Genomic DNA, 26,703 nt, shown 5'->3' on the forward strand with positions numbered 1-26,703 from the left:
TACATACATACATATATATATATATATATATATATATATATATATATATATATATATATATATATATATATATATATATATAACTGTATGTAATTAATATATTATTCCTTGTGTTCGTATCATCAGTAGATGTAATAAATGTTATGAAACTGTAGTTAAGTAATAGTTTCTTTTCCAAAGCAATATTTAACCCATTTACCTGTATGAATATATTATCAAGTTTGGTATGAATGTGTGATTGAATAAATGGTAATTGAATTGGTCATTGCAGAAAGGGCACATATTACAAAACTCTGTTTTCGAGAAAAATTCAAAAAACCGTTTAGTTCGTACGTGTGTGCTGTTACCGAAATGGCATGTCATGTGCTTCGTTAGCGAAGGTACGCTTTTATTTTGTGCGAAACAATAGTTTTCCATCGTCGTAGTTTTTTCTAATAAACAAACTTGAAATTTTCCACATGTGCCCTTTCTGGACAGACTGAACTTTGTTTTACATGAGTTCATTACTCATGTAATTTACAGTAGCAAACATTGCAATTCGACTGAGTAAACATGATAATAAAGCCATGTTAAGAAAGTCAAAAGAACATACTCGAAGTACCGAAGAAATATAATAAATAAAACTTGTTTGATTTATATGAAAATAATAACATTATTTTGGATTTTCTTCATTCCGCTTCATCCCCACTGTCGTCATTCATGTGTTGCTGTACGTCTTCATGTGTTCTGCGGTCGATGATAAAACTCGGAATATACGACTTTGGAGATAGATATCCTGGGAATCTTTGGATTCTAATGAAAAGAAACATGCCAGTATACTATATCGCTCACTTTAGATAATTTTCGAAAAATAATCTGCACCGGCAATCATCACCTGTTCTTACAGCGAGAATATACTTGCCTGAGTATGATGTATGGGGCAGTCCTTTAACTTTAGCTCATTTCTCTGGTACTTCTCAGTATGCAGAATTTCTCTTCGTTTCTTGGTCTGCGGAGGAATCGTTGCTACTTCCAGACATGGAGAAGTCAGCACTACTAAACACAATACAAGATGAACACGTTCAACACAACGCCAACATCCACAATGAATGAACAATATAATTATTACGACGTACTGTGTCGTACTAGGCATTTAATCACAAAGACGCATTAGCGGGAAAAGTGTAACAAATGACTGTCTACAGCTCGTTCAAAATGAGTTTCCTTTATAGTAGTATGTGTTGCACTGAGCGCCATTTTTAATATTCAAAATATCTGCCTTCAGAAGGCGATACCTCAGATCTCTTTGTGGCAAATCATTGGCCTACCTATGTTGATAATGAATCTACTGATACCACAATTTTGACCAAAATGTTACATGTGTGTTTAGTGTTTAGTGTAAATTAATAATCTTTGTTATGTGTATGTTTTAATTGGAAATGTGTTTACATATGATCCATGACCTGGGACATGAAGGTTACTCTGACCCATTCTCTGATTAATTTGAATCGGCTCTATAAGACAAGCCGAAGCACTGGAATGGAATTAGGGATAATAGCAGTTTTGTCCAAAACTTCAAGAACTCCGATTTATATATGATACGTTTATCACCTGGATTCTTTTTCCTGACTAACTCAAATACGACTTTGATTAATAGTGCAAGATTGAATAAGCGGATAAAGATTACTTCATAATCAAAAATGACAAATAGGACATCAATTTAACACTTCTCACCATCTGGGCTGGTCAGGGCAACTCCAAGTTGTGCATTTACCTGGATCCAGGTCAGAGTTGTATAGGTAAACATGTGTCTTACCATGAATAGTTCAAACTCGATTCTCAAGTAATAGAACGGGATATAAAGAATCCTCTGTATCCCGTATTTTTCGTCTCCATTTCTTCTGTTCCTCCCTCTTTCATCTTCTTCTTCCTTCACCATAGACTACCCAATATCTCTTTCATGCAACATTTTATTCTTGCCTTTTACTACCTTCGATGTTCAACAGAAGACCTTCCTAACCCTTTTTTCCATCCATTCTTCTCCTCCTCCTTCTTCTACTCTCTTTACCTTCCTCTGGACTTTCCTATCTCTCTCTCTCTCTCTCTCAGACTTTCTCTATTTTAATTAAAACTGAAGGAAGTCGTGACTAGAAGTTGTCGCCATATAAGCGGTCAAAAAGTTTAATCCGCTTTTTATCTTCGGAAGTCCGATATTGAACAACTCTTTAAAAAATATAAAATATTAATTAGTAATTAACTTACTTCGTTTCTTGAATTGATATAACGATGGCTGAGTAATCGAAAGTTTTAAAATTTACCCCATTTCTCTCCGTTGTCTTCTCCGTCGCTTCCTTTTTCTTTCACACGTCGAGAAACTTCGATATGTTATGTTGATCTGCCATCAGTATGATAAATGTTTAAAGGGGAGCAAGTTACTGATTATTGTCTAGAAACGTTTACTTTGAAGTTAGGGTCTCAAGCATTTGATTACTCTAAGTACTTTGTATGCTCTTTACAAAATTGATCTATATTCGTTTCGAAATTCGAAGCATAATTTTGCCAGTCAAAATTGTGTGTAATAGGAGCATATTAAAAAGAATGGAACGAATTTCCGAAATATGTAACAAATTATCAGTTTCAAAATGTGCTCATCTTTGATGCTTGTAGTCCCTGGTTCGATTCTAGCTCCCAATATTGTTCTTTCTCGTGGACAAACATTATGTACGTGGGTTTTCTCGGTATTCCTCCGTTTTCCTTTCTCTTCTTACCTTCATTGTAAACTCCGCTCTAATACCCATTGTAAAGCTTCATTATAACTACCTGATTTTATTAGTGTTTGTCTTTTTTCCATGTTAATTAAGAATATGCATAACTTTTGTAATTATATTACTAGCCAGTATAAATAGTAAAACCAGTACAGATAGTAGAAAGTCCTCATTTAGAAAAATCTGTATACTCACTATCACAACTTGGTTGCCTTTGTCCTCCGTTGGGATAGAAGTCAGCATGGCCAATAGCTTTCATTATTCCTAGATTTGCATTGTCAGTATGCATAACATCAACACATCTGGCATCAGTAAAATCAAGACGATTTGCTGAGTTCTGGTAGTCAAAGAGGGCATATGACGGATCCAATCCTGAAAATGAGTTCCTCACTAGAAATTTATTTCATTTTTTTATCAATAATACACACTTAAACATACGGTACATGCTAAGTTTAAATACACCAGTAGAAATGATCGTTCAAAAATTGAAATTCTTTCACTAGTTTGATCCTCATTCAGGAAAACCTTATCACAGCTCGGTGGGCGACTTCCTACGTTTCATGCAATAATTAACCTTTTATATGCATGTTCTTTGTCTGCTGATTCACTGTCAGGAGCAAATAACGCTTGCAGGACTAGTGGGTGGATGGTGGGAATCTCGAAAGATGGTCATGTGACGTCTTCTTCCAAATTGTATATGCATTTCGACCTGATATTGTGTGAGTCCACGCTTTTATTTCTTGTCTTGGGTACAAAAGAGACAATAGTAAGTATAACAGTAACAAGTGCAGAAAAATATTCGGCCTGACACACGACACGACTCGACAGATCTAAAATGTTCGACTTGCATTATTATTAATATTATTCTTTATTGGAACAGGGAGAACATAAAGATTTTTACAAAGTTTATACCGAAATCTCTGATATGGCACATGTATTCGCTTTGTCCGCGATACCGTATTCGCAATTCGTGTATATTTTATTAACTTTTGCAACATTTTTTATGAACGCAAATTATCATTATCCTAGAAATGAATAAATTTATTACTTTTATGTTAAATACTTTCTAGAGAATTTAGAAGTGTTATGCGTAAAACATTCTCTGCATTAATATGAAGAAATCTGTGAAAGTTTAACCAAAATCAATTGTATTCTAAGGGAGAAAATAACTAGTAACTTTCAATGTTCAAATTAACTTCAATACAACAGAATTTGCATTGTAAACGTTTTACATAAAATTGCCCCTGGTAATTCTCGGGCAATACCGTATGATATGAATAACTAAAAGAAACGCCTTTCGCGTTGTTCCTTTAAAAATAAACAAATAAGTAAAATATATAATGAAAAGTAACGTGTTATCCCTGAAAATTTCTGAGCAACGCGAAGTAAAATGAATAACGGAGAACAACACCTTCGGCTAATACTCGAGGTAGGTAAGAAGGCATAGAAGAAGATAAACCAGAGAGTACTGAAAAACAGGTCGGCCTAAACAACCACGAGAAAGAACATAACCCTACAACCAAATTAGAGAATAAGAAGAAATTAGTGGGAACGAGGACGGAAAAAACAGAATACATCACATGCATTGAATCTTTGAAAGAAGAGTGGAAACAGTGTTTGGACTGCAAAGACTCGGCACATATGAATTGTACAGAAGAAGATAGTACTTCTAACTATACTTGTGAACGTTGGAAAAATAACATGCCTCTTTAGATATCAGAGTTTTAGATTTGAAAAGATTCTGTCCGGTACCGGAAGAATGATTTAGATTTTCTAAAAATGTCATTTACATTCATTTTTAAAATGATGTGCATTTAATGTAGCAGTTCGATGAAATTGTGAATGTCACTATTAAAGTAAATATTGAAGTACTAGAATACAATATTAATTTTCCAACTTGTATAACTATTTTAAACTTATAATAGGGAAATCTAGTGTCCGGAACTGCAAGATTTTCCTCTACTACGACAGTGTTTATTTAACAAGAGTTTCCTATTGTTCAAGCTTTGCTTTTGGTGTACGTAATATTATGTATACTACTACCAGAGGGAGATCATTATCGGGCACTTAACAGCACAAACGATTGCCGTAGAGAAGCCTTCGAATGTTTGTTCTGTAAACATTCCGGCCACTTTGACATCAAGTTGACACTGATATTTTGTTTTAATATAACGATATAAATTTAACAGGAAAGAGTTCATGCTTGGACCTCTTTCAGCACAAACAATTGCCTGTAAGATAGTTTTAAATACGTTTGATTTTTAGGAATGTGTGCTTTTTCAAACCCTAGGTTAATTTCATTACACAAACCATTTCCTTCATTGTTCATCATTACGTCTTCTTTAGCCTAGCCGGCATAATCGTAGACGTAAAAGTCAAACATTTCATTTCATTTTTGCATTCACTTCACCTATAGTTGTTACCCCAATAAAAAAATATTTAAGAGTATATGTATATATCTTACCTGTTATTCTTGCTATTTTTCCTGCGTGGATGGTTTTTCCTTTGCCCAGTTTAACGAACTTCCCAGTAAATCCTGCTGCATGCGCGCCAAGGTCGAAACCAATAACATGGAATTGGGAAAATGATGCTCCTTTGGACAAGAGGTAGTTGATGATATCAGCTGTTTGTCTCCCTGCTCTTTTGGTATTGTTGGCTGCTAAGAAGTAATCAGGTCCACGGAACATTTTATCACACTGTACAGCGATATAGTTTAAATCCATTATATCAAGATAGGCTGAAAATCGTGAGAAGGACAATTAGAAATTGAAAAATACAAAACCTATGTTATGTTACATGTAGAGGCTCTGTGTTCTGAATACTGACAGGTGTGCAGTTCGACAATCATAGCTTGACTATCCACAGAGTTAAAAACACCAAAAAAAAAAAAAAACAACCATTAAGTAAAAAAGTACATAGGAAAAAAGTTTACAGAAAAAAATAGTTTACTTCATGTTACTTTATGCGAATAAAATACTGTAGCAATTTGTCATCACTTATGATGCTTTAGTGCAATGTTTTCCATCCGATGTATATCGGAAAGTCCCTTGGGATATGCAGCAAAATTTTAAGATTTAAACTCATGAAGCATTTATTAATTAGTGAAAATAACTTTTGAGATAGGCTGTACCAGTCAACGCCTTCCGCAGCAGCAAACAATACTACATACGTGTAGAGCTACTACTTAATAGAAAATTATATGCTTACACTATTAGTCTATAATTTGTATTACTATTAATAGGTATTAAATTATTAATAAAAATGTCTTGGGAGTTCAGTGAAGTGTGCCTTCAGTCGAGAAAGACTGGAAACCACACCTTTAGTCATTCAAGAGTCGCGCGATCAAGCCATTTTGGTTGAACTATACAGGTGGCAGATCTTGAGGAAAATCACAACGATAATAATCATTATTTTCTTCTTGTGATCTAAGGGGATTAGTACACATTTTATCGCTACTCTCTCTGTACAGGACTTAGTAAATATTTTAAACTTTCCTTCCTTAACCGATAGCGATGAAAATTTATTATTTACGCGCTGCTGTTGGTTATTAGCAGAGCGCTCACCTGTGGGTGAGGTTCCTGGATCAACCCCAGCTCGCGTTAATTGTGTTTTGTGATAGGCAAACACCGCATGCGTGGGATTTCTCAGAACTCTCCCGTTTCCTTCCACCGTCTTGATCAAATCATTTCAATCAATATCATCATAACCATCTCCGAGAATAATCGTGAAACGTTAATATAAAAGAATAATAAAGGTAAAATTGTTATTACTTAACCATTATGATTTCCCTCAAGTGACACATGTGAACTATACTATCAACTATAGTCCTATCATATGTATGAGGATAGCGAATTAAACTTAGATTTATTATAGAAAAATCAAAAATATGATATATAAAGCCAGTTTACTCTGTAAGCAGCTAATAAAGAACCATGAAATAGAATTTTCGATATTGACCAGCACTTAAATTTAATAATACTATTCAATCTCTACCTGCAAGGACTAAGGAATAAACCTAAGAAAAGCTGAATCGGGGTACTTGATTATATAATTTGATTCACGGGTTTCCCGATGTACTGAAATAGATTGACGTCAAATCTGCCTCGTTGTCATGATGATCGTCATTTTATTTACTATAAACAAGGTAAAATAATATAATTGTTGTGATGTGTTAATTATTGGATTACAAACATTAGAGTAAAAGAGTTACTTGTTTCAATTTTTACTTTAAAAAGATTTCCAATGAATGGAGCTGAAAAATATTTAAATAAGTGAAATAAGGTAAACAACATGTATATGGCAATCATTTAAAAAATTGAAGATCATATGTTCTCAAAATGTTCATTGTTATATCATACATTTTGTGCGTTTACACATTTTGAGGTTAAATTAAATCTTGAAACATACTCACATTGTTGATTGTCGGATATTACATGTAAACAATCCTGTAAACCTCTGATTCAGAAATTTCGTTACCACATTTAATTTTGCTGAACCACTTGTAATTGGACGTTTTCTTCTTATACTGTAAGCATCTATAGGGTCTAGTCCCATCACATAGCCATGGTTGATGTGGTGGTTGGTTGCAGTTATACAATTAAGGATGTGAATCATAGTGTGTGAGTGCACAAACAACCAAATAACCATACACAGGGCAAACAACAACTCGTGTAATTACAGGGTTTAGAATAACTCGTGTAATTTAGTTTTGCTTTAGCAAGAACCGAGGGATGTAATGGGCTATATACAAAAGCATACAGGATATACGAACCTAATACGGTATTTTCATAGTTCAATGTGTACTCACCTCAACTTTAGGAAAGAACGAACGTATATGGAAGTAAGTATACGCTAAATGTTTGAAACACGATCAAGCTTGCTTAGACCTACCAAAAATTCTAGCATTACATCGCTGCAAGGACTGACCTTGTAGAGCATCTACTCGATTGGGACAACGTGCATTTGCTTCAGGTGTTTTGTGGACGTAAGAAGACGAGTGAGGAAATATGTACTGACCTCGCCACTTCGCAAGAGAGCCGCTGAATTATGTATATATACATAATGCGTTCAACAATGCAAGATCACATTATGAAGAAAGCATACCAAAGCACTTAAACTGATGTTTATGAATGGATTATATGACAACTTGGATCAGCCTGCTTGTATACGTTGTTGCCCTACTTGCTAAATGTTCAGGATTGTTACTTTCAGATGAATGTGCGCGATATGTCGCAGTTTCCACAGGCTGAATGTAGTCATCTCATCTCGCATTCCTATTACGTGCAGTAGTTTGAACGAAACCGATCACGATAGATGTTCGCTGCACTTTTTATTAAATACAAATATATATATATATATATATATATATATATATATATATATATATATAGTCACTCTTCTTTACACATGTTTCAAAATACAGCAAATATACAGCAAAATGATATGAGACGCAGTAGAGTAATTTGACAAAAAAGAAAATGGCTTCCTACCTAGGTATTAATTAGGTGATAGGTGGACCGTTTAGATGCCAAATAGTGGAAAAATTTTAAAGTTAAATATCTCATATTTCTTTTATCTTTTTCAATACTCATAGTGAATAATATTGAAGTTATATTTAAAGTTTTCCTCCTAAAAATTTTCAATTTTGAAGTTAGACTACTTCGTATTCAAGTGTTAATATGTTGTAATCGTATGTGAGAATGTGTGTCTCGAATGCTTAAAATCCGAGTTTTCGAGAAGAAATTTTAAAATATAAATTTTTAAAAGAGAGGCGTTGATGTAACTCGCAATCAGAAATATTTGCATCCTGTAAAGGCAGTTGAGTGCATTCACAATCGCATTCTTATTCGTTCCACTGGAGGGGCAAAATTACTTGCAAGTAAATCGTATACCTACCTGTGTAGGGGTCACTAAGATCTAGGATTATTATAAGATTCAGGCTAGGTTGAAGCTGGAGTGCTATCTCACCGTATATGCTGTGACTCCACTTTTGACTTTAGTGCAAGTGGTCTCAGGTTTGATTCCTGGTTTATACACTCGGTTGAAAATGTGTAAGATTCTTTTCAGGCCAATCATATTGAATGAGGTTTTTCTTGCGTTTTCCTTATTCACACTTAGCAAACTCCGGGATGGCACTTTTGTCTTGGCAATTAATTACGTGGCGTGAGTGTCGCGCTAGTTAGGTTGTCCAGTCGATGACTAGCGACCTACTAGCACTTGCCTCTCATTTGTTTTAAGATGACGGTATTGAAGGAAGTAAATAACTTGGCAATTTGAATCCACTCCGCTACTGCCACAAGCGCGGCCATCATGAGTTGGTTTTATTCAGTTAATTGTCAGAACGGGTTGGCTGGTACGAAAAAGAACGCATCCTTTGATTGGGTAGTTGTTTATCCAATGCAGTACAATGGCTCTTGTAAGGGTTTGGTCCTCAATGCTTACTTGAGATCAACGAGAATTTCAAGTAGGATCATACATTTACTAAGTGTATCTGGTGCTTGAAGAAGTTGTGGCATCTTTTTCTTGACAGTATCAAGTAGTGCTGAGAGTTTCAGTTTCTTGAAGATTTGCACAATTTATTTGAGAGTTGTATCCAGTATCTTCAGCGTGATCGTTGGACGATGAATCTTGTGGTGGTTCTGGTTGTCTTTGTTGGCAACTTGAATTGAAGGAATCATATTTCTTCTCACAACTGGCTGTCTGGAATGATTCTGCAGCGCTAGGTAACGGAGGAAAATCTTAAGCAGTAAGAGATGATTCAGTGAACTTTCGTCTTGCCTGAAAGCGTTGAATTATTGGACATTTCCAATGGTTTGCTCTGGGGTTATTTCCACAATTTGCACATTTGTAATTGTGAACATCTTTCCTGAGTACATTCATAACTAAGATGAGATTTAGAACATTTTACATATCTTGGAGTAGTTCCATAGGTAATCTGAACGTGTCCTAGTCCTTGGCATCTATAACATTGTAGAGACTTCTTAGATCTATGTGGTTCTACTGTAATGCGGAAGCATTCGAGATGTTGTAAATCATAAATGGCTTGCGTCGTAGAAGTCCGTTTGAGCGTAACAAGAAAAAGGGGGAGTAAGCAGTTCTCCTTTACCTTCTTTTGTTGCACATTGAAGATATCATAACCACGATTTTCAACATCTCGCCAGATGTTATCCAGGTTGGTGTCTGTAGGAAGTCGTCGAATGACGACTTTCTGGTGAGTATCAGGTCTACGTTCAGTAGGCGTGTACACTTTTGTAGTCTACTCTACATTTAACTTCTATGTTTTCTTTGTAAACCGCACAGTTTGGTAGTTCTTTTCATGTCTTCATGGCCTCACTACTGATTTTGTAGCTATTGTCTTTAGGATAGTCATAGAGGCACATGTTTGAAGGGATAAATTCCTTTGGCGGTTTATACTTGATATACACTAATGCTTACTTATGCTTACAGCTGGTCCTGTATTACTAATGTTAAAAATAGATTATTAGTAGTTATTGGTGTAGATACCTTTTGTCTTGGTTTTGATATACTTTTTGCTTTCTTAACCCGTAGGTACTATGGACCGTCTCTCAGACCGCTGCGACTTTTCGCATCATTATATTATCCACAGCCTTACTACTACAAGTGGATCTTTTCGTCTACCTTTCTGTCTAGCAAATGGTTACGTATTGTGAAGTTCGTGTTATAATTGATCCCCTGTGCGCGGCGCTAGAGGGGTCGAGCGGTCTCACAGACGTACTATAGTAGTTACGTGAGTATTTTTCTGTTCAGTTGTCTTTCGTAATCTGCTGGTTATTAGCAGTTTTGTGTCTTACCGTGTGGCACGTCTTGCACCATACATCAAATAATGACCAAGAGATTGGAAAACCTGAAATAATCATATTTTATAAGATGAATAAAGGCGGAGTGGATACGATAGACTAAAATGTACAGACTACACATCAAGTCGTCGAACAAGACGATAGCCATTGACAATTTTCTTTTCGCTGGTGGGTGTTGCGTGTGATGTCAATGCGTATGTCTTGCTAAGTCCGCAGTGATAATAGGACTTGACCACGAACACGTTGGCAAAAGGACTTGTTAGGCCTCACATAGATCATAGATTGTTCATCGGACATCTGCCACAAGAGCTGAGTTTTTCAATCAAGAACATACTACAGCTTGAAAGTGAGTTTCCCACCATCGCGCACAAGGGGTTGAAGAGTAAAACAAAGTTTTCTGTTCACTGAGTTGTAATCGGAAAAAGAAGATATTCGTGCAGCGGTGTGTGTTACCGATTTGCTTGTAGTGCAGAATAAAAATACAAGTGCCTAACTGAAGATAGTGCATGCTGTCAGAAAAGTTAGTGCGGTACTTTCTTTACCGGCAAAACGTATTTTCTTTACTTTTGCCATCATATAAGAACTAAAAATAAGTTTTATTCATTACCTTTTCACTACAAAAAATGTAACAGTACCACTATAACGGCACTTTCTTGTAAGTTTAAAAAAGCTAAAACTTTTCTCCGTTTTCCATGTTTTTTTCTCCGTTTTTACTGTATTTTTTATTCTCAGTGCATCTATAGGAACAGTGCATTTTAAATTAGTGTGATTTTGACTACATAGAAACAGAGAAAATAATTGAAAATTTAACAATTACAATTTTAGAATAACAATGAAAGTATTGTTGCAAATTTTGACTATGTTCTCTTTCTCATTGCTTTAAAAACATAAAGCTTTTTTTTTTACATATTGAAATTACTAGGTTTTATCTTTCTATAAGCAACTAAGATATGTAGGATAGCATTTTAAAAAATATGCATCAAAAACTACTATTCAGAAAATGTGAAACAACAATGCGATCTGACAGACCGTTCCATAGTAGTTACGTGATTATTTTCGTCCATAGTACTTAAGGGTTAAACGGAGAAAAATCCTCAATATCTGTAGAGTTTTGAATTTCCGCTGGGGAAAAAAGTGTCTTATTGTCTTCAACACTTATCATGTCATGTTGTGTTATAATTATTTTTGCATTACAAATACATAGAAATTAACCACAATTTTAAACATTGTTTCTATGTCTTAAATCTCTGCCTGCATAAGTAAGTTTCTTAAATATTAAATGTTCTTTCTAAATTAATGTGATTTTATCTAAATATTCAAACAAAATAACTCTATATTCTTAATCTGGGGTTAGCTGCTGAATCGCCGGACCAATTCTAGTAAATTTACCGGGTCTATTGGAGAATTGATTTAAGTTTGTGAGAAAGAATAAGTGAAAGTAAGGTAAAGGGAATTGTAGAAGTTAAGAAAGTGGTTGTATTTGCTGGTTGTTTTTGATGTTGTAAGCGGCACTGTATGTGGAGGCGGATGGACTATTTCGCGGAGAGGTACACTTGTTTTACTATACGGCTCCATAGACTGTAAAATGTACTGAAAAATTTGGACAAGTCTTTAATTTGCCCATTTCATGTCGAGAACAGAACCCAACGAACCCCAGCGGGGCTTCTAACCCGTTCCTACTACTACTACTACTACTTCTCCTCCTCCTACTACTACTTATACTATGGATCCGTATACTAAAACTACACGCCGAATAACGTAATCTAACGTAACTTAATGTAATCCAACCAAATATAACCGAATGCAGTACATTTTATTATTTTTTTCGATTTTCAAATTGGTCCGGCGATACAACAGTAATACCTTAATCTGCATAAAAATTTCTATACTATCATTAGTGTTTGTTTTTAATAGATCTAAATTCTTTGTCTATCTGTTGTTAGATGTAAATGGTGCCTTTTTCGACTTCTCTTCTCATAAACATATTAACATGTCATTGTGTGGAGGATCACGTACTAAAATTGCAACGGAATTTCTGAAACATATTGTGTGCTTTACAAAAAATATAGTAAAAACAATACTTTCGGTCCGTTTAATATTTGTTGTCTTTGGTGTTACTTTATTAACACTACACTGGTAACGTTGGGCCTGTGAGACCCAAGCCTTTAGTAAAAATAATATAACTTTAGTTGGCAACACTCGAGCTGCTACATCCTATCTTCCCCTCCTAAGTTGTAGTTTAACAATACGTAGCCTGTTTTAGTTTTCGCTTGGTCATTGTTGTGTGTCTCGTGCTTATTCAAGAATTAATTGTGCCAGACAGACCCAACGTTACTAGTGACGTTATTTTTACTAGCACGATTAATATTATTATGAAAACAGAAAACTACTAAATTTATTACGCCTTCTGAACAAAGAAAAAACACAAAGATGGAAACTATTTTATAGTTCAACATTCCACTGTTACAAAGTTTTCAAGTATTTACAAATTTTATTTTAATTATTATTAATTGAAAACTTACCTTTTCTAACTACCGCAAGATGTTCGACAAAAGCATTTTCAAGAAATCCATGCAACATAAATTTTATCGGAAGGCTCATGTTAAAATTAGAGTTGAACAATTTCTCATCATCTTTGTAGGCTAACAGTTGAGGGTTTTCAGGATTCTTCCTTAAAAGACAAAAAGAAAAAAATTATTGGTCATTAAAGAAATATGTATGTCTGGTTTAATATCAGATCTTATAGCTACTATATGGACAAGTCAAAACTAGCGGTGTAAGACGTATCTTACAGAAATTAACGCTAAAAACAACTGTATTAATTTCAGAAACAAAATTACTGTTCCCTTTATCGCTAGAATTTCCATCTGCTGAGAGTTGAATGAAATCCTGACTTATTTAGATCCCATCTTATCTAGACTTATCCGACAGTACTCTTTTAACATATTGACTTATGATTCCCGTGTCTAAAACTTTCTTTTACAAAAAGCGACTTATTATATCTGTATTATTAACTACATAAGCGAAGAAGTTGTATTCCCAATATTGACCATAAAATTCTATGCTGATATTTGGTGAAATCAGAAGTGATTCTGGAATGTACTGACAAAGTCACTTACCTTCCCAATTAATACAAATAGCAATAATTAATAAAAATCATATCCTATGGGAATGACTGAACGTACAATTTAGTCGTTTAATGTGGAGACCCCAACCCTAATTGATGTCCAGGAGAGATTCGGCTGACAGTGTTTGATATTATGCTCTGTTCACGTGTTCTGGTTTTGCTCTTTCTCGCGCTAGCTTGCCTCACTGAGCAGCATTTAATGTAATCAATGTAACCACACTCTTAACGTGACTGAAAAAAGTATTTTCTGCCTACCTCCTTGCTCTCAGCAGGAGTGCAAAGGAGAATGTATGGTGGAGTGTCTTGGGTCTGTGGTTGTTTAGCGTGTTCCGGATGAAAGACTTGTTTGTCGTTGGAAAGACTGATTCATATCGTTTCAAGGGCGAAAGGACTCTGAAGTATTTTTCTGAAGCATTCTTTGCGACGCCCATATACAAGGAGAAAACAATGCGTATGAACGAGAAAATAAAATACAATGTGTTACTTGAAATTACTCTTAAAGTATGCAAGATTACTACGTGTTATATAGATGTTGTTCATCGATATCTAGTTAATATTTTGTGTATCCAGAGGAGCCAATTGGAATACTCGAACAAAAACAAAAGAACAAGAAAGTTATGTAACTAGAGGTTCTACTTATATAAAAACATAGAAAAGTTATTACTTTGACATTATTCGTTCTATGTTAATATTTGATATATCTTGCATGCGTATCAAGTTTCCTAAGTAGTAGAAAATGGATCGATCTGGAACAGCATCAGACAATTCACAAGCCCCTGGGAAATTGAGCACCGTACACCGTGAGCCCACGGTCTTTTACGACCTCCATTTTAGGGGTGAATTTATTCCCTTTTATGAGCACTTTTTAGGGGGTGTATTCGTTCTCTTTTACGAGCACATTTTAAGGGGTGAACTCGTTCCCTTTTATGAGCATATTTTCCAACCCCTATGTTAATTACGAACACATAGAAAAGCAGATAACACATAACACTACGTAACACACAGCAGAACAGATAACACATAACACTACGTAACATAACAAGGGTGTACTCGTTTCCAACCCCTATTTTAACATAGCAGAAATTACACTGAGACTATGAACACACAGCAGAACATAAGACTACGTAACACACAAGGGTGTATTCGTTCTCTTTTATAACCACTTTTTAAGGGGTGAACTCGTTCCCTTTTATGAGCATATTTTTCAACCCCTATTTTAACATAGCAGATAACAGATAAGAATATAGGGTGTATTCATTCTCTTTTATGAGCACTTTTTAAGGGGTGAACTCGTTCCCTTTTATGAGCATATTTTTCAACCCCTATTTTAACATAGCAGATAACAGATAAGAATATGGGGTGTATTCATTCTCTTTTATGAGCATATTTTTAAGGGTGAACTCGTTTCCTTTTACGAACACTTAAGATTACGAAACATGGCAAGGGTGTATTCGTTTTCAACCCCTTAGCATCAGACTACATAACATAACAGAACTAGTAAAAGAGTATGGTATATTTTCCAACCCCTATTTGAACATAGCGCATCAGACAGATACTACGAAACATAGCAGGGGTGTACTCGTTTTCCAATCCCTATTTGAACATGAGACTATCAACACTACGTAACACACAACCACCTCCATTTTAAGGGTGTACTCGTTTTCCAACCCCATTACGAACACATAGAAGAGCTGATAACACATAGCACTATTTTAACATAGCAGAACATAAGACTACGTAACATAGCAAGGGTGGACTCGTTCTCTTTTATGAGCATATTTTCCAACCCTTATTTTAACATAGCATAAGACTACGAACACATAGCAGAGTTGTATTCGTTTTCAACCCCTTAGCATAAGACTATGTAACATAGCAGTTACGAACACATAGTAGAGCAGATAATAAACACAACAACCTCCATTTTAGGGGTGAATTTATTCCCTTTTATGAGCATATTTTCCAACCCCTATTTCAACATGACAGAGACTACGAAACATGGCGGACATAGCACAGGGGGTGTATTCATTTTCTCCACCCCTAATTGAACATAGCAGAAATCACACTGAGACTACGTAACACACAACAACCTCCATTTTAGGGGTGGACTCGTTCTCTTTTATAATTACTTTTCCAACCCCTATTTTACCATAGCAGAAATTACATAAAAAATTTTTTTCAACCCCTATTTTAAGACAATGAATACCTATGTAACATAGCGATTCGATACGCTCTTTGAACCGATTTGGATGAAACTCGGCATATGGGGGTTTTCGGACATGCTGATTACGAATATCATACTTATTTTTACCTGGGTCTTATAGTTTATGTGGGATACGCCCTTTGTATGACACTTAAAAACCCAATAACTCGAAAACGCAGCAACGTATTGAGGTGGTGTTTCCACATTTAGCAATATGTCATCAGGTACTACATGTCCCAAAATTAGTGGTCTTCGAGGTCAAAGGTCAAAATACTTAAAATCCAATAACTCGAAAACGAAGCAACGTATTAAGGTGGTGTTTCCACATTTAGCAATAGGTCATCAACTACTACATGTTCCAAAATACTGACCATCGAGGTCAAAGGTCAAAGTACTTAAAACCTAATAACTCGAAAACGGAGCAACGTATTGAGGTGCCGTTTCCAAATCTAGTAATAGGTCATCAACTAGTGCAAGTTCCAAAATAGTAACCATCGAGGTCAAAGGTCAAAATACTTAAAATCTAATAACTCAGAAATGGAGCCACATATTGAGATGCTCTTTCCACATTTAGTAATTGGTCATCAAATACTACAAGTTCCAAAATACTGACCATCGAGGTCAAAGGTCAAAGTACTTAAAACCTAATAACTCGAAAACGGAGCAACGTATTGAGGTGCCGTTTCCAAATCTAGTAATAGATCATCAACTACTACAAGTTCCAAAATAATGACCGTCGAGGTCAAAGGTCAAAGGTCAAAATACTTAATACCTAATAGTTTGTAAACGGAGCCACATATTGAGATGGTGTATCCACATTTAGTAATTGGTCATCAGCCAGTGCAAGTTCCAAAATAATGATCATCGAGGTCAAAGGTCAAAATATTTAAACGCAAATAACTCTTAAACAGAGTAACGTATTGAGGTGCTGTTTCCAATCTAGTAATACGTCATCAACTACTACATGTTCCAAAAGTACTGACTATCGAGGTCAAAGGTCAAATATTTAAGCCTTAATAACTTTAAACAAAGCCTGTGTGACCTATTGAGTTTTGTACCAAGCAGAGAGAAGTGAAGAAGGAATAAATTTGAGTGGCTTATTTACTTTTGTATTAATGAGAAAGAAATCAAAGGAACACAATTTTATCTAGCGCAGACTTTCTGTACCTTTTTGGGCTATTCAAATGGATTAACAAGAAAGAAAGCAAAGATATGCCATATTAACTACCTATGTATTATTTAAGCAAAACGAAGGGCTACATTTGAGAAAGCGAACATGGACCATTTTACTCAAATTTGGATGGAGTATTTATCTTTGTATGAACCAAAAAAATGAAGAAGGTTCAATATTTCTATACAATTTTGTACTACCCAAATAAACGAAATTTTATTTTTGTACCAATCACAAGAAAATCAAAGAAGGATCATTTTATACCTTTTTGTGCTATTCAAATAATAGAGGGAACAAATTTCAGTGGTCTATTTTATTTTTGTACCAATCAGAAGAAAAGCAAAGATATGCCATTTTAATTATTTAAACATACGAAAGGATAAATTTTGTACCAACGAGAAATGCCATTTTATACCATTTTGTATTACTCCAATAAACGAAGGAATACCAGAAAAAAATAAGTAAAGAATGAATAAAATTTAGGTGGATTATTTTCTTTTGTACCAACTGGAAAAGAGAAGAAAAGCTACTTTAACTAGCTCATTATGTACTGTTTAAACAAACGAAAATTGACCATTATGTAACTTTTGAAATACTGAAATGTTCTATTTTTGTATCAATCAGAAAAACCCGAAGAAGGATCATTTTAACAAGTTCATAATTACGATGTTCTACTTTTTATACCAACGAGAAAAAATGAACTAGCTGAATATTTTAAATCATACAAAAGAATAAATTTAAGTGACCTATTCAATTTTGTACCAATGAGAAAAGTCATTTAACTGGCTCAGAATTTGAGTGGTCTATTTAGTTTTGTACCAACCTAAGAAGAAGGGCGAAGAAGGACTATTTTATAATTTTACTACTCAAATAAACAATGGAGTATTTAGTTTTGTACCACCGAGAAAAACAAAGAAATTGCACCATTTTGGAGTATTCAAATAAACAAAGGACTTATAATTTGTGTCAACACAAAATCAATTAAACGAAGTAATGCATTTGAGTAAGCTATTTAATTTGAAAAACCGAAGCAGGATCATCTTATACCATTTTGTATTATTTCAACAAACAAAGGAATAAATTTATATTAACCAGAAAAAGCAAAAAAAAGACCATTTTAACTAGCTGCGAATTTTATATTATTTTAAACTAGTCTAATAAACGAAGGCATAAATATGAGTGAGCTATTTAGCTTTGTACGAACCAGAAAAAAGTGAAAAAGACCCATTTTAACTAACTGAGAATTTCTGTGCCTTTTTGTACTATTTAAACAAACGATGAGGTAAATTTGAGTGACCTGTTTTTTGTACTAACCAGAAAAATCGAAGGTCAAAGTACTAACCAGAAAAATCGAATACCTTTATACTAGCCCAATGAACGAAAGAACAAATTTGGGTGTTCTACTTTTCCATTTTAACTTGCTGAGTATTTTATACCATTTTGTACTACTCAAATAAACGAAAGAAAAAGCGAAAAGAGTCCTTTTTAACTAGCGCAGAATTTCTGTAACGCAAAAATTAATTTGGATGGAGTAACAAGAAAGAAAGCAAAGATATGCCATATTAACTATTTAAATAAACGAAGGGATAAATTTAAGTGATCTATTCCATTTTGTACCAAGGAGAATGCCATTTTTATCTAGCTTAGAATTTCTAGTGCATGTTGTATTATTTAAAGAAAACGAAGGGCTAAATTTGAGAAAGCGGACATGAACCATTTTACTCAAATTTGGATGGAGTATTTAGCTTTGTATGAACCAGAAAAAAAGTGAAGAAGGACCATTTTAACTAACTCAGATCTTTATACCATTTTGTACTACTTTTTGTACCAATCAGAAGAAAATCAAAGAAGGGTCATTTTAACTAGCCAAGCAGAAAAAAGGAAAGAATTAACACTTTGTACTAAACAAGTAAACGAAGGTATAAATTTGTACTAACCAGAAAAGGGGAAGAAGGATCAGCATTCTATACTTTTTGTGCCATTTATTGGGGTGTCCAATTTCCTTTTATACCAACCAGAACCATTTTTAACTGGCTTAGAATTTTATGCCTTTTTGTAAAATTTGTATCAAACCGAAAAAAAGCAAGGAAATACCATTTTAAATAGCTCAGCATGTTACAGCTTTTTGTGTTTTTGGTCTACCCAATTTCTTGACCATGTTGTACTATTTAAACAAACGAAGGAATAAATTTGTGTGACCTATTCACTTTTATAGCAAGCAGAAAAAGGAAAGAATAAATTTGAGTGGCTTAAGCAAAGAAGGTCAATTTATACCTTTTTGTGCTATTAAATTTGAGTGGCCTATTGAAGAATGAATAAATTTTGTTTGCAATTAAAAAAGCGGAGTAGGTCTACTTTCTGTACAAACCAGAGAAAAACAAAGAAAGACCACATTCTGCTACTCAAACGAAGGAAGGAATAAATTTGTCTAACCTATCCACTTTTATAGCAAAGCCCCTTTTAGTTTTATACCAACCATGAAGGTCCATTATACCATTTTGTATTACTATATTTCATTTTTGTAACAATTAGAAGAAAACAGCTCAGAATTTTATACCTTTGTGGTGTTACACTGAAGTCTCAATTTTTCTGGTCATTAACTACATATTTGAACGTAAGATTTAACCAACCAGAGTTGCGTTATACATTGAATTTTAACTTAATTCGTTAGAACAGACTACATAGCAATTAGCGTTATTAAGAGACTAAAACGTTCTAAAGAAAACTGATGAATGACGACAAATCATAACAGCATACTTGTCCATTTTGAATCACAGCAGAAGAAGAGATTATATCAAAGTAAGAGAAGTTTTCAAAGTTCCATGTTGCTGCAGATATTTAAACAACGTTACGAATGCGTTACCTAACAGTTGTATTGCTAGTATAGTGTGGGTCCTACGGTACTGCCTATTGCTCAACGATTCAATTATTTTTTTAGACTTTCCTTCCTCGTCTAAGTTCAAAAAGACAAATATATATTTTTGCATTTATGTATTTTATTATAATGGAATATGGAGTATATTTGGAAAATAATAGAACATACATCATGATGTTATATTGCCTTGAAAACATATTATTAAACACGGATAATGCATAGAATGTTTTTATTGTAGATATATAAAATTATTTATTTGATTGGTTTTTGCTGAAGAGCAGAAAAATGACTAGCATAGAAATTGTTTATGTTTCACCTAGAGAAAAAGAAATTGAGCGTGAAAACGAAAAACCTATACTGTTAATTCACCCGTCTGACCCCGATTTACCAGATGAATTACGTGATAAAGTGAGAATCATATATCCAACACAGGAAATGGAAGATGTGTATTATTTTAGACGCTATAATAGATATAATGATGAAATACTCCCGGAAAGTGATGATGACAGTGTTCCAAATATTACCTGTTTTGAACTGGAAGCTAATGATTGCGAGTGTACTAGTGAAAGTATTAGTGATACATGTGTTATACAATTATTTAATGAGTATACACCAAATTAAGTATTATTATGTGAAGCATGTTTTAAACATAATGAAAATGAAAAAGATCACAACTGTTTGCTGCAGTATGATTACGAATTATTGCAAAAGGTGTGGTCGATCTTAATTAAACGTCAAATGAGAGAGAAAATCTATAAACTTTATATAAAGAAGCATTTTAAAGGTTGTAATATTAAGAACACTTATACTTTGGAGAAAAAATTTAATCTGGTATATGAATACATTATAGAGTGTGATTATTATATTAACAAAATAGTAGAATTGTTTTTAGAGAAAGATAAACAATTATTTAATTCTGTAAATGAACACTGAGCCCACTGTATGATATGCATTTGATTGTGTAAGAATAGAAGAACTTGAACTGTTAACTGCATCAATTTGTAGAACTGTAATATTAAGAGCCCTCACTACTTCTCGAGCATGTCAGATTTCAGTGTTCTGGGAGCGGGGAGAAGGGTAGTGTAGGTGTGGCCATTCGTCTGTCAGTCGAACTCGTCCTGTAGTGTTTCCACTTTGCATTAAATATCGTTATCGGTACTTAAACATTTTCCTCTTGTTTTGTCATTTGTTAGGAAAATTCTACCACATTCTCATATACGTGACGTATTCACACAAAAGATAATACAAATTTCATACTGTTCTTCTTGCAGAATTCGTACAGAACGTTAACTTTCTTGTTGAATTATTTTTTCCTTTAGACAATTCTTTCATATCAGATATGGTACCCTTGAAATTCCGCCCAAAATAGTTCTCATCAATAAAACGTGTAAATTTCGGTTATAAGCTTTCTTTAAAACTTTTCAATGCTTGAAAACATAGTGAACCTTCCTGACATCCCTACAGACACTGATCTCAGCATAAACGATGAATCCTATACTTCTGGGACAGTTTACTGCAATACTTCCGCGATGCTTGAATGGCAATGAAGTTGCATTGTAGTCGACTTCGAAACTACCCTGTACTCTGCAACAACGCTAGAGATATGAATAAGCGACATACCACACACACACACAAATACACACACACTCACAACGTGTGAACACAGGTTCTTCTTAAAAACGCGCGCGCAGACTTTTGATACCTGCCGGACAGATACGTAGTAAAATTATTCCCGCACTCCACAGTCCATTGACACGGTTTCCAGCTGTGGAGGAGACCTTTCAGTTTGTCAAAAAGATGAAGGGACTTAGTAATGAGAACTGCTGTGTTGCGTTTCCTGAAGATTTGTATTTAGTCTCCCATTGTAAGAAAGCATATGCCCTATGCAATTTCAGAAACGTATATCACAATACTTCACACGCAAAAAATGCTAATACAGTGGCGTCACTAAAATATTTTTATTGGGGGGCTGAAGATCTTTAGGGGGGCATATTCCCCAACAACCCAAAAACTCCGTTTAGTATTTTAGAATCATCTTCAATCAAGGACACAATAAAATTCGCTTTTGGGCGAGGGAATGGGGGGGGGAGAATATTGTTGCTGCTCTACGCTTTCATATTTTTGTTATCATAGTCATGTTTATTTGTTTCACTTTTATCTTTGCGGAAATGCACATTCTTGTACTTCATCGATTCATTCAGTTCTTAAAAATACTTCATGAAAAACTTCTTTCTCAGCAATCTTACTTTTATATTCGACTTCTGACCTGCCTGAAATAGTAATACAATATGATAAAAATAGGCAATAATAAGTAACATATAAAATTTCTTAAAAGTTATCCATCTAAAATTTACCGCATGAGATAGTTTATAGTTGAGACCTCACCTTGCGGAAACTAAGAAGTAAAGGAATGAGAAGTTCAGTTCACATAGTATTTCCAAGTGAGAAATACGATAGAAAAGCATAATTACGTCCAGTGGCGTATTTACGATTTTGTTTCGGAAGGGTCTTTCCTAACTTTCGGGTGGGGGAGCTTTGCCTGGAAATGTGAAAATTCTGCAAGATATTGCACTTATTTTATTATAGTAAGATTTCGTGGGGGGGAGGAGGTTAAGCCCGGAAGTCCCCCTAAATACACCACTGATTACGTCATAACCATAATAGCTACTGCTTTTCTCAGCTAAATCTAACACATCAACAAGTATCTGTAGTCGCTCGCCGAAGACTGAACTTCACATTGAGAACTCTATAAAGAACGCGTTGCTGTTTGTTGAAGCTAAAAGAAGAGAACCCAATATATCATGAGTCTACTGATGGCGTGTTAGAATCTTACTTTTGAAATAAATTTCTCAGTATATAACGTATTTTCATTGTGAGATTTGGGAGGGGTGCTTGGAAGAAATTTCCTGGCTTTAACCCCCCAAATAAGACCTAGCACGCCACTGTACATATAGTCGTCTTCTGAAAATCAAAACGATATTAGGTAAGAAAATATGTATATTTTTAAATAAAGTGCTTATATACTGAACTTGCATACAATAAAAAGTCTCATATCACAGAAACAGACACTTTGTATTGGGTCCATTATTTCCCTTAAATGGCTACATAGTAAACAACAAGATGAAAAAGAAAAAGACACATGCTCAAATTGGTTATATTTACATATTATCCATACACTGAATAACACGTTTCGATTCTGTTTCTTTTCCCATCCCCTCTCTCTTTTGCAGGTACCGTAAGACAAGGTTATTTTGCACACGATTTAAGGAATTTTAAAGAAAATCTCATGTAACTTAGAAACGTAATGATTTAGAACACTGTATTTTAAACATATTATAGCTAGATATGTGTGGAAAACATTCGTATAAGTTCATTAGTAAACATTCAGTATAACCATAGTTACTGAAATATAAACTTTGGTGAAAAGTAACCCCATAGTTGGGGTCACTTTCCACAACATACAAAAAAGTACGTTAACATACGAATATAACGTTTCTGTGCAATGTTTTCCCTTCAGAATTTATACATTTTACTTTCTACACAAAAGTGCATACAGTTTACAAATATTGATATTAGAATCGATACTAAGTATGAATTACCAATATTTGTGAAGAAAATTATGTATTTTCTGGTACCGGCACAGGGACTACATTCTAATAGTTCAGCATATGTCCCACATAAATGCCAACCCAGGAACAGAAAAAAATCCCCGTGAACTGATTTGCCTGGGTTATTCCTTATACCCAAGAATATCATCTCAACCGTAATTAGTGGAAGATTTACGGAGTTTGAGACTTTCAGGCTGAAGTCCACCCAAATTGCATGATTTCTTTTTCAAAAAATCTAATGCTAATCATCAAGCCGTTGACAACCGTAAACTCGGGCCGAGCAGCTATGAACATGTTTGGCCGACGCTCTATGAGTTTTAACAATTTTTGGCTCAAGCCCGAATACTTGTTCCTCCGGAACTCAAACCCAGAACCTCGTGACCGATGTCCTTGCCTCCTGAAGATTCCTCGAAGACCGAGATCGATAGTCAACTAGTTTTAAGTATTTCAGTCCAAACCGCCGACCTTTCATGCTTATACACAGTGTTATAATAATAATAATAATAATAATAATAATAATAATAATAATAATAATAATAATAATAATAATAATAATAATAATAATAATAATAATAATAATTAGTAGTAGTAGTAGTAGTAGTATAATCTTCATCATCATCATTGATAATTATACTGTCTATGTAGGATATTTGAAGAGAGTACTTGGAACTACACAGGGTTTAGCTCAAATTGGCTCGACTCGACTCGAAACTTGACCCAAATTCGAGTCGAGTTGGAAGAAGTTTTCGAGTCGAGCTCAAAGATATCTGTTTCAAGTTGAGTCGAGTTTCAAAGAAAACTCGCTCGTGCCCATCCTTAAATATTACAGTCTTCATTGATAAATCAGTGGCCACCCCTAGAAACCTGGAACGGTGAAAAGGATGTCAAATCAGGGAGTTTCTGGGGCAAACTTCTAATCTCCATACTTTATTTATCATTATACCCATTATTAAAATTTTGGCCTATTATGATTTGTAGCTAATTGAACTTTCATTCTCATTTGTGAAAATTGTATTATATGGAATATGATTACTTATCATCATTAACTGGAGATGGGCAAATATGGTTTTTCAGAGAGAAATGGAAAGTTTCGCCAATAGGGACTGTTGCTGCCCTGATATTTCTGCTTTACTCTAGCAGAATTATAATCATTGATAATATTACCTCTGCCTTATAATAGCATGTTTCATAGTAAAATATATAACACTAAAAATATGCAAAATACAAGTCAATTACATACTATACAGTGACCCCGGTGGAATGAGTGGAATTCAAGTGCAAAACTTTTTTTTTTTTTTTTTTTTTGCGCTAGTAACCTCACCTTACGATACGTACAAGTAAAGTGAGACATTCACCAAAAACAAACAAAAAAAAAAGTTTTTAGTATTTGTTGCCAGGGTAACTATTATCACTGGCATGGTACTGTAACTTATCATTTAATATTAGCAATGTCCGTTGACTAAATACTAGCCCGGTTTCTGAAATTATGTTCGGGAAGAGAAACTGAAGTCAAATAGCAGTAATAGGTGAGACAATACCAAGAATGTATCTGCAGCACACCAACAAAATGTACTCAAAATTATAGCCTATTTGTGAGGTCCTAGAAAGGATAATGACTCCAGCTTTCTGAATTTCTCGTAACCTTCTTTAGACCATCTGATTTTCTAGTCAGTAAAGTGTTTTTCCTTTGATTTTCCCTCAGTGATTTCGGTCGCTACTTTGCCACAGAACCGAGAATATTTATAAAACGAGAATGCCCTTCTGATAAGGATTGTGAACAGGGACGTACGCAGGGGGGGGTCCTGGGGGTCCGGATCCCCCCGAAATTTCGACTTTTGTATAAATTTAGCCTAGGTTTAGGAGCAATTTTAGGAATTTTGATATACAATACCCTCATTTGGACCACGGTGGCTCAGTGGTAGAGCGTTTACCTCTGGTGCTTGGGGTCCCGGGATCGATCCCAGCCCCCGCCAAGTGAACTTTGTGGTGAACAAACACCGTGTGCGTGGGTTTTCTCGGGGTTCTCCCGTTTCCTCCCACTTTCTTCATTCCATCATTTCATTCATTACTCATTATCACCGTCTCCTTTAGCCTAACCGGCATAACCGTGGGACGTAAAACTCAAAGATTTCATTTTTTCATTTGGAGTTTGGACCCCCCGAAATAAATTCCTACGTACGGTACGCTACTGATTGTGAATTATGCGACCACCCTCGCCTACTTTACAATTTGCTTTCAAGCTCTTTACTTCTTCTTTCGCATAGGCAAAGTATCAAAATACTTATAGTCTTTACTGATGAGTGATAAACATAACAGTGATATACTTGATAAAAGAAAGACAGAATTTTTATGCTGAAGACGTCCAGTTGATAGAAAAGCCATCAACATTTAGGGTATTCGGTGCACTAAATTACAAATCAAAATCTTAAACTAACAACTTATCTAAAAATTTAATTAAAAATCTACCCAAGTAATGAATGAAAAATTAAGAAGAAAATATTGTCAACAGTTTCAAAATTTACAAATGACATTTAACTTTGTCCGTTCCCTCCAGGCAGCTAAATTTTCGCCTCGATTTTTCTTCCTTCTTGCAGAAAAATAAAGGCCGCTCTTCTTCCTTTTCTGAGATGGCATTTTCCTAACGATTACTTTCTTCAAAGCTGCACAAACACAGTGCGGAAGCAAAACAAGAACACACTATGCGTTCGCCCTGGAATTCGGAGATTACAAACCTACCAACAGAGGAAAGGATTCCCGAACGTGACATAAGCAGCCGATTTCGAACGAAGTAAACTCGTATTTCGCGCCTCCAAGAAGTTGAGTGAGGCAGACTGCAAAGAATAGTATCACTCCGCGCTGACGTCAGAAAGTGGGTGGGTCTATGCTTGCAGCAAACGCCGCCTATGCTGGCTAGATTTTTTTTAACGTACCATTTTCTTTTTTACGTAATAGTTTTGCTAATATGCATTTAAAATAGATTTTGATTTCAGGAACGTTTAGCAAAAGGTACAATCTACAAATCCCTGTTTTTACTTTTTCTTTTACGCAACAATTTGTTTCTCTGTTGAAGAGTAATTGCTAGAGAAGCTGTCAACTCGATATTTTATTAATACTTTTATTAATTAAAGTTATTTTACCATGCTTAATGGAGGAAAGAATTA

The 26,703-nt window shown here is 34.7% G+C and overlaps 1 protein-coding gene across 1 annotated transcript in view; it reads right to left on the reverse strand.

Moving 5' to 3' along the window:
• LOC145685100 (lipase member H-A-like) overlaps window positions 1-26,703 on the reverse strand; it is a 68,454-nt gene that overhangs the window by 6,957 nt on the left and 34,794 nt on the right. Inside the window, exons 3-5 of the mRNA XM_081757445.1 lie at window positions 13,084-13,232; window positions 5,209-5,481; window positions 2,940-3,116 (exon numbers count right to left, since the gene is read on the reverse strand). Of these exons, the coding sequence (XP_081613571.1) occupies window positions 2,940-3,116; window positions 5,209-5,481; window positions 13,084-13,232 (599 nt within the window). The remainder of the gene's footprint in view (window positions 1-2,939; window positions 3,117-5,208; window positions 5,482-13,083; window positions 13,233-26,703) is intronic.

This window comes from Thermobia domestica, chromosome 5 (genome assembly GCF_964235325.1).
Source record: "Thermobia domestica chromosome 5, izTheDome1.hap1.1, whole genome shotgun sequence".
In the NCBI taxonomy this organism is placed as follows: domain Eukaryota; kingdom Metazoa; phylum Arthropoda; class Insecta; order Zygentoma; family Lepismatidae; genus Thermobia; species Thermobia domestica.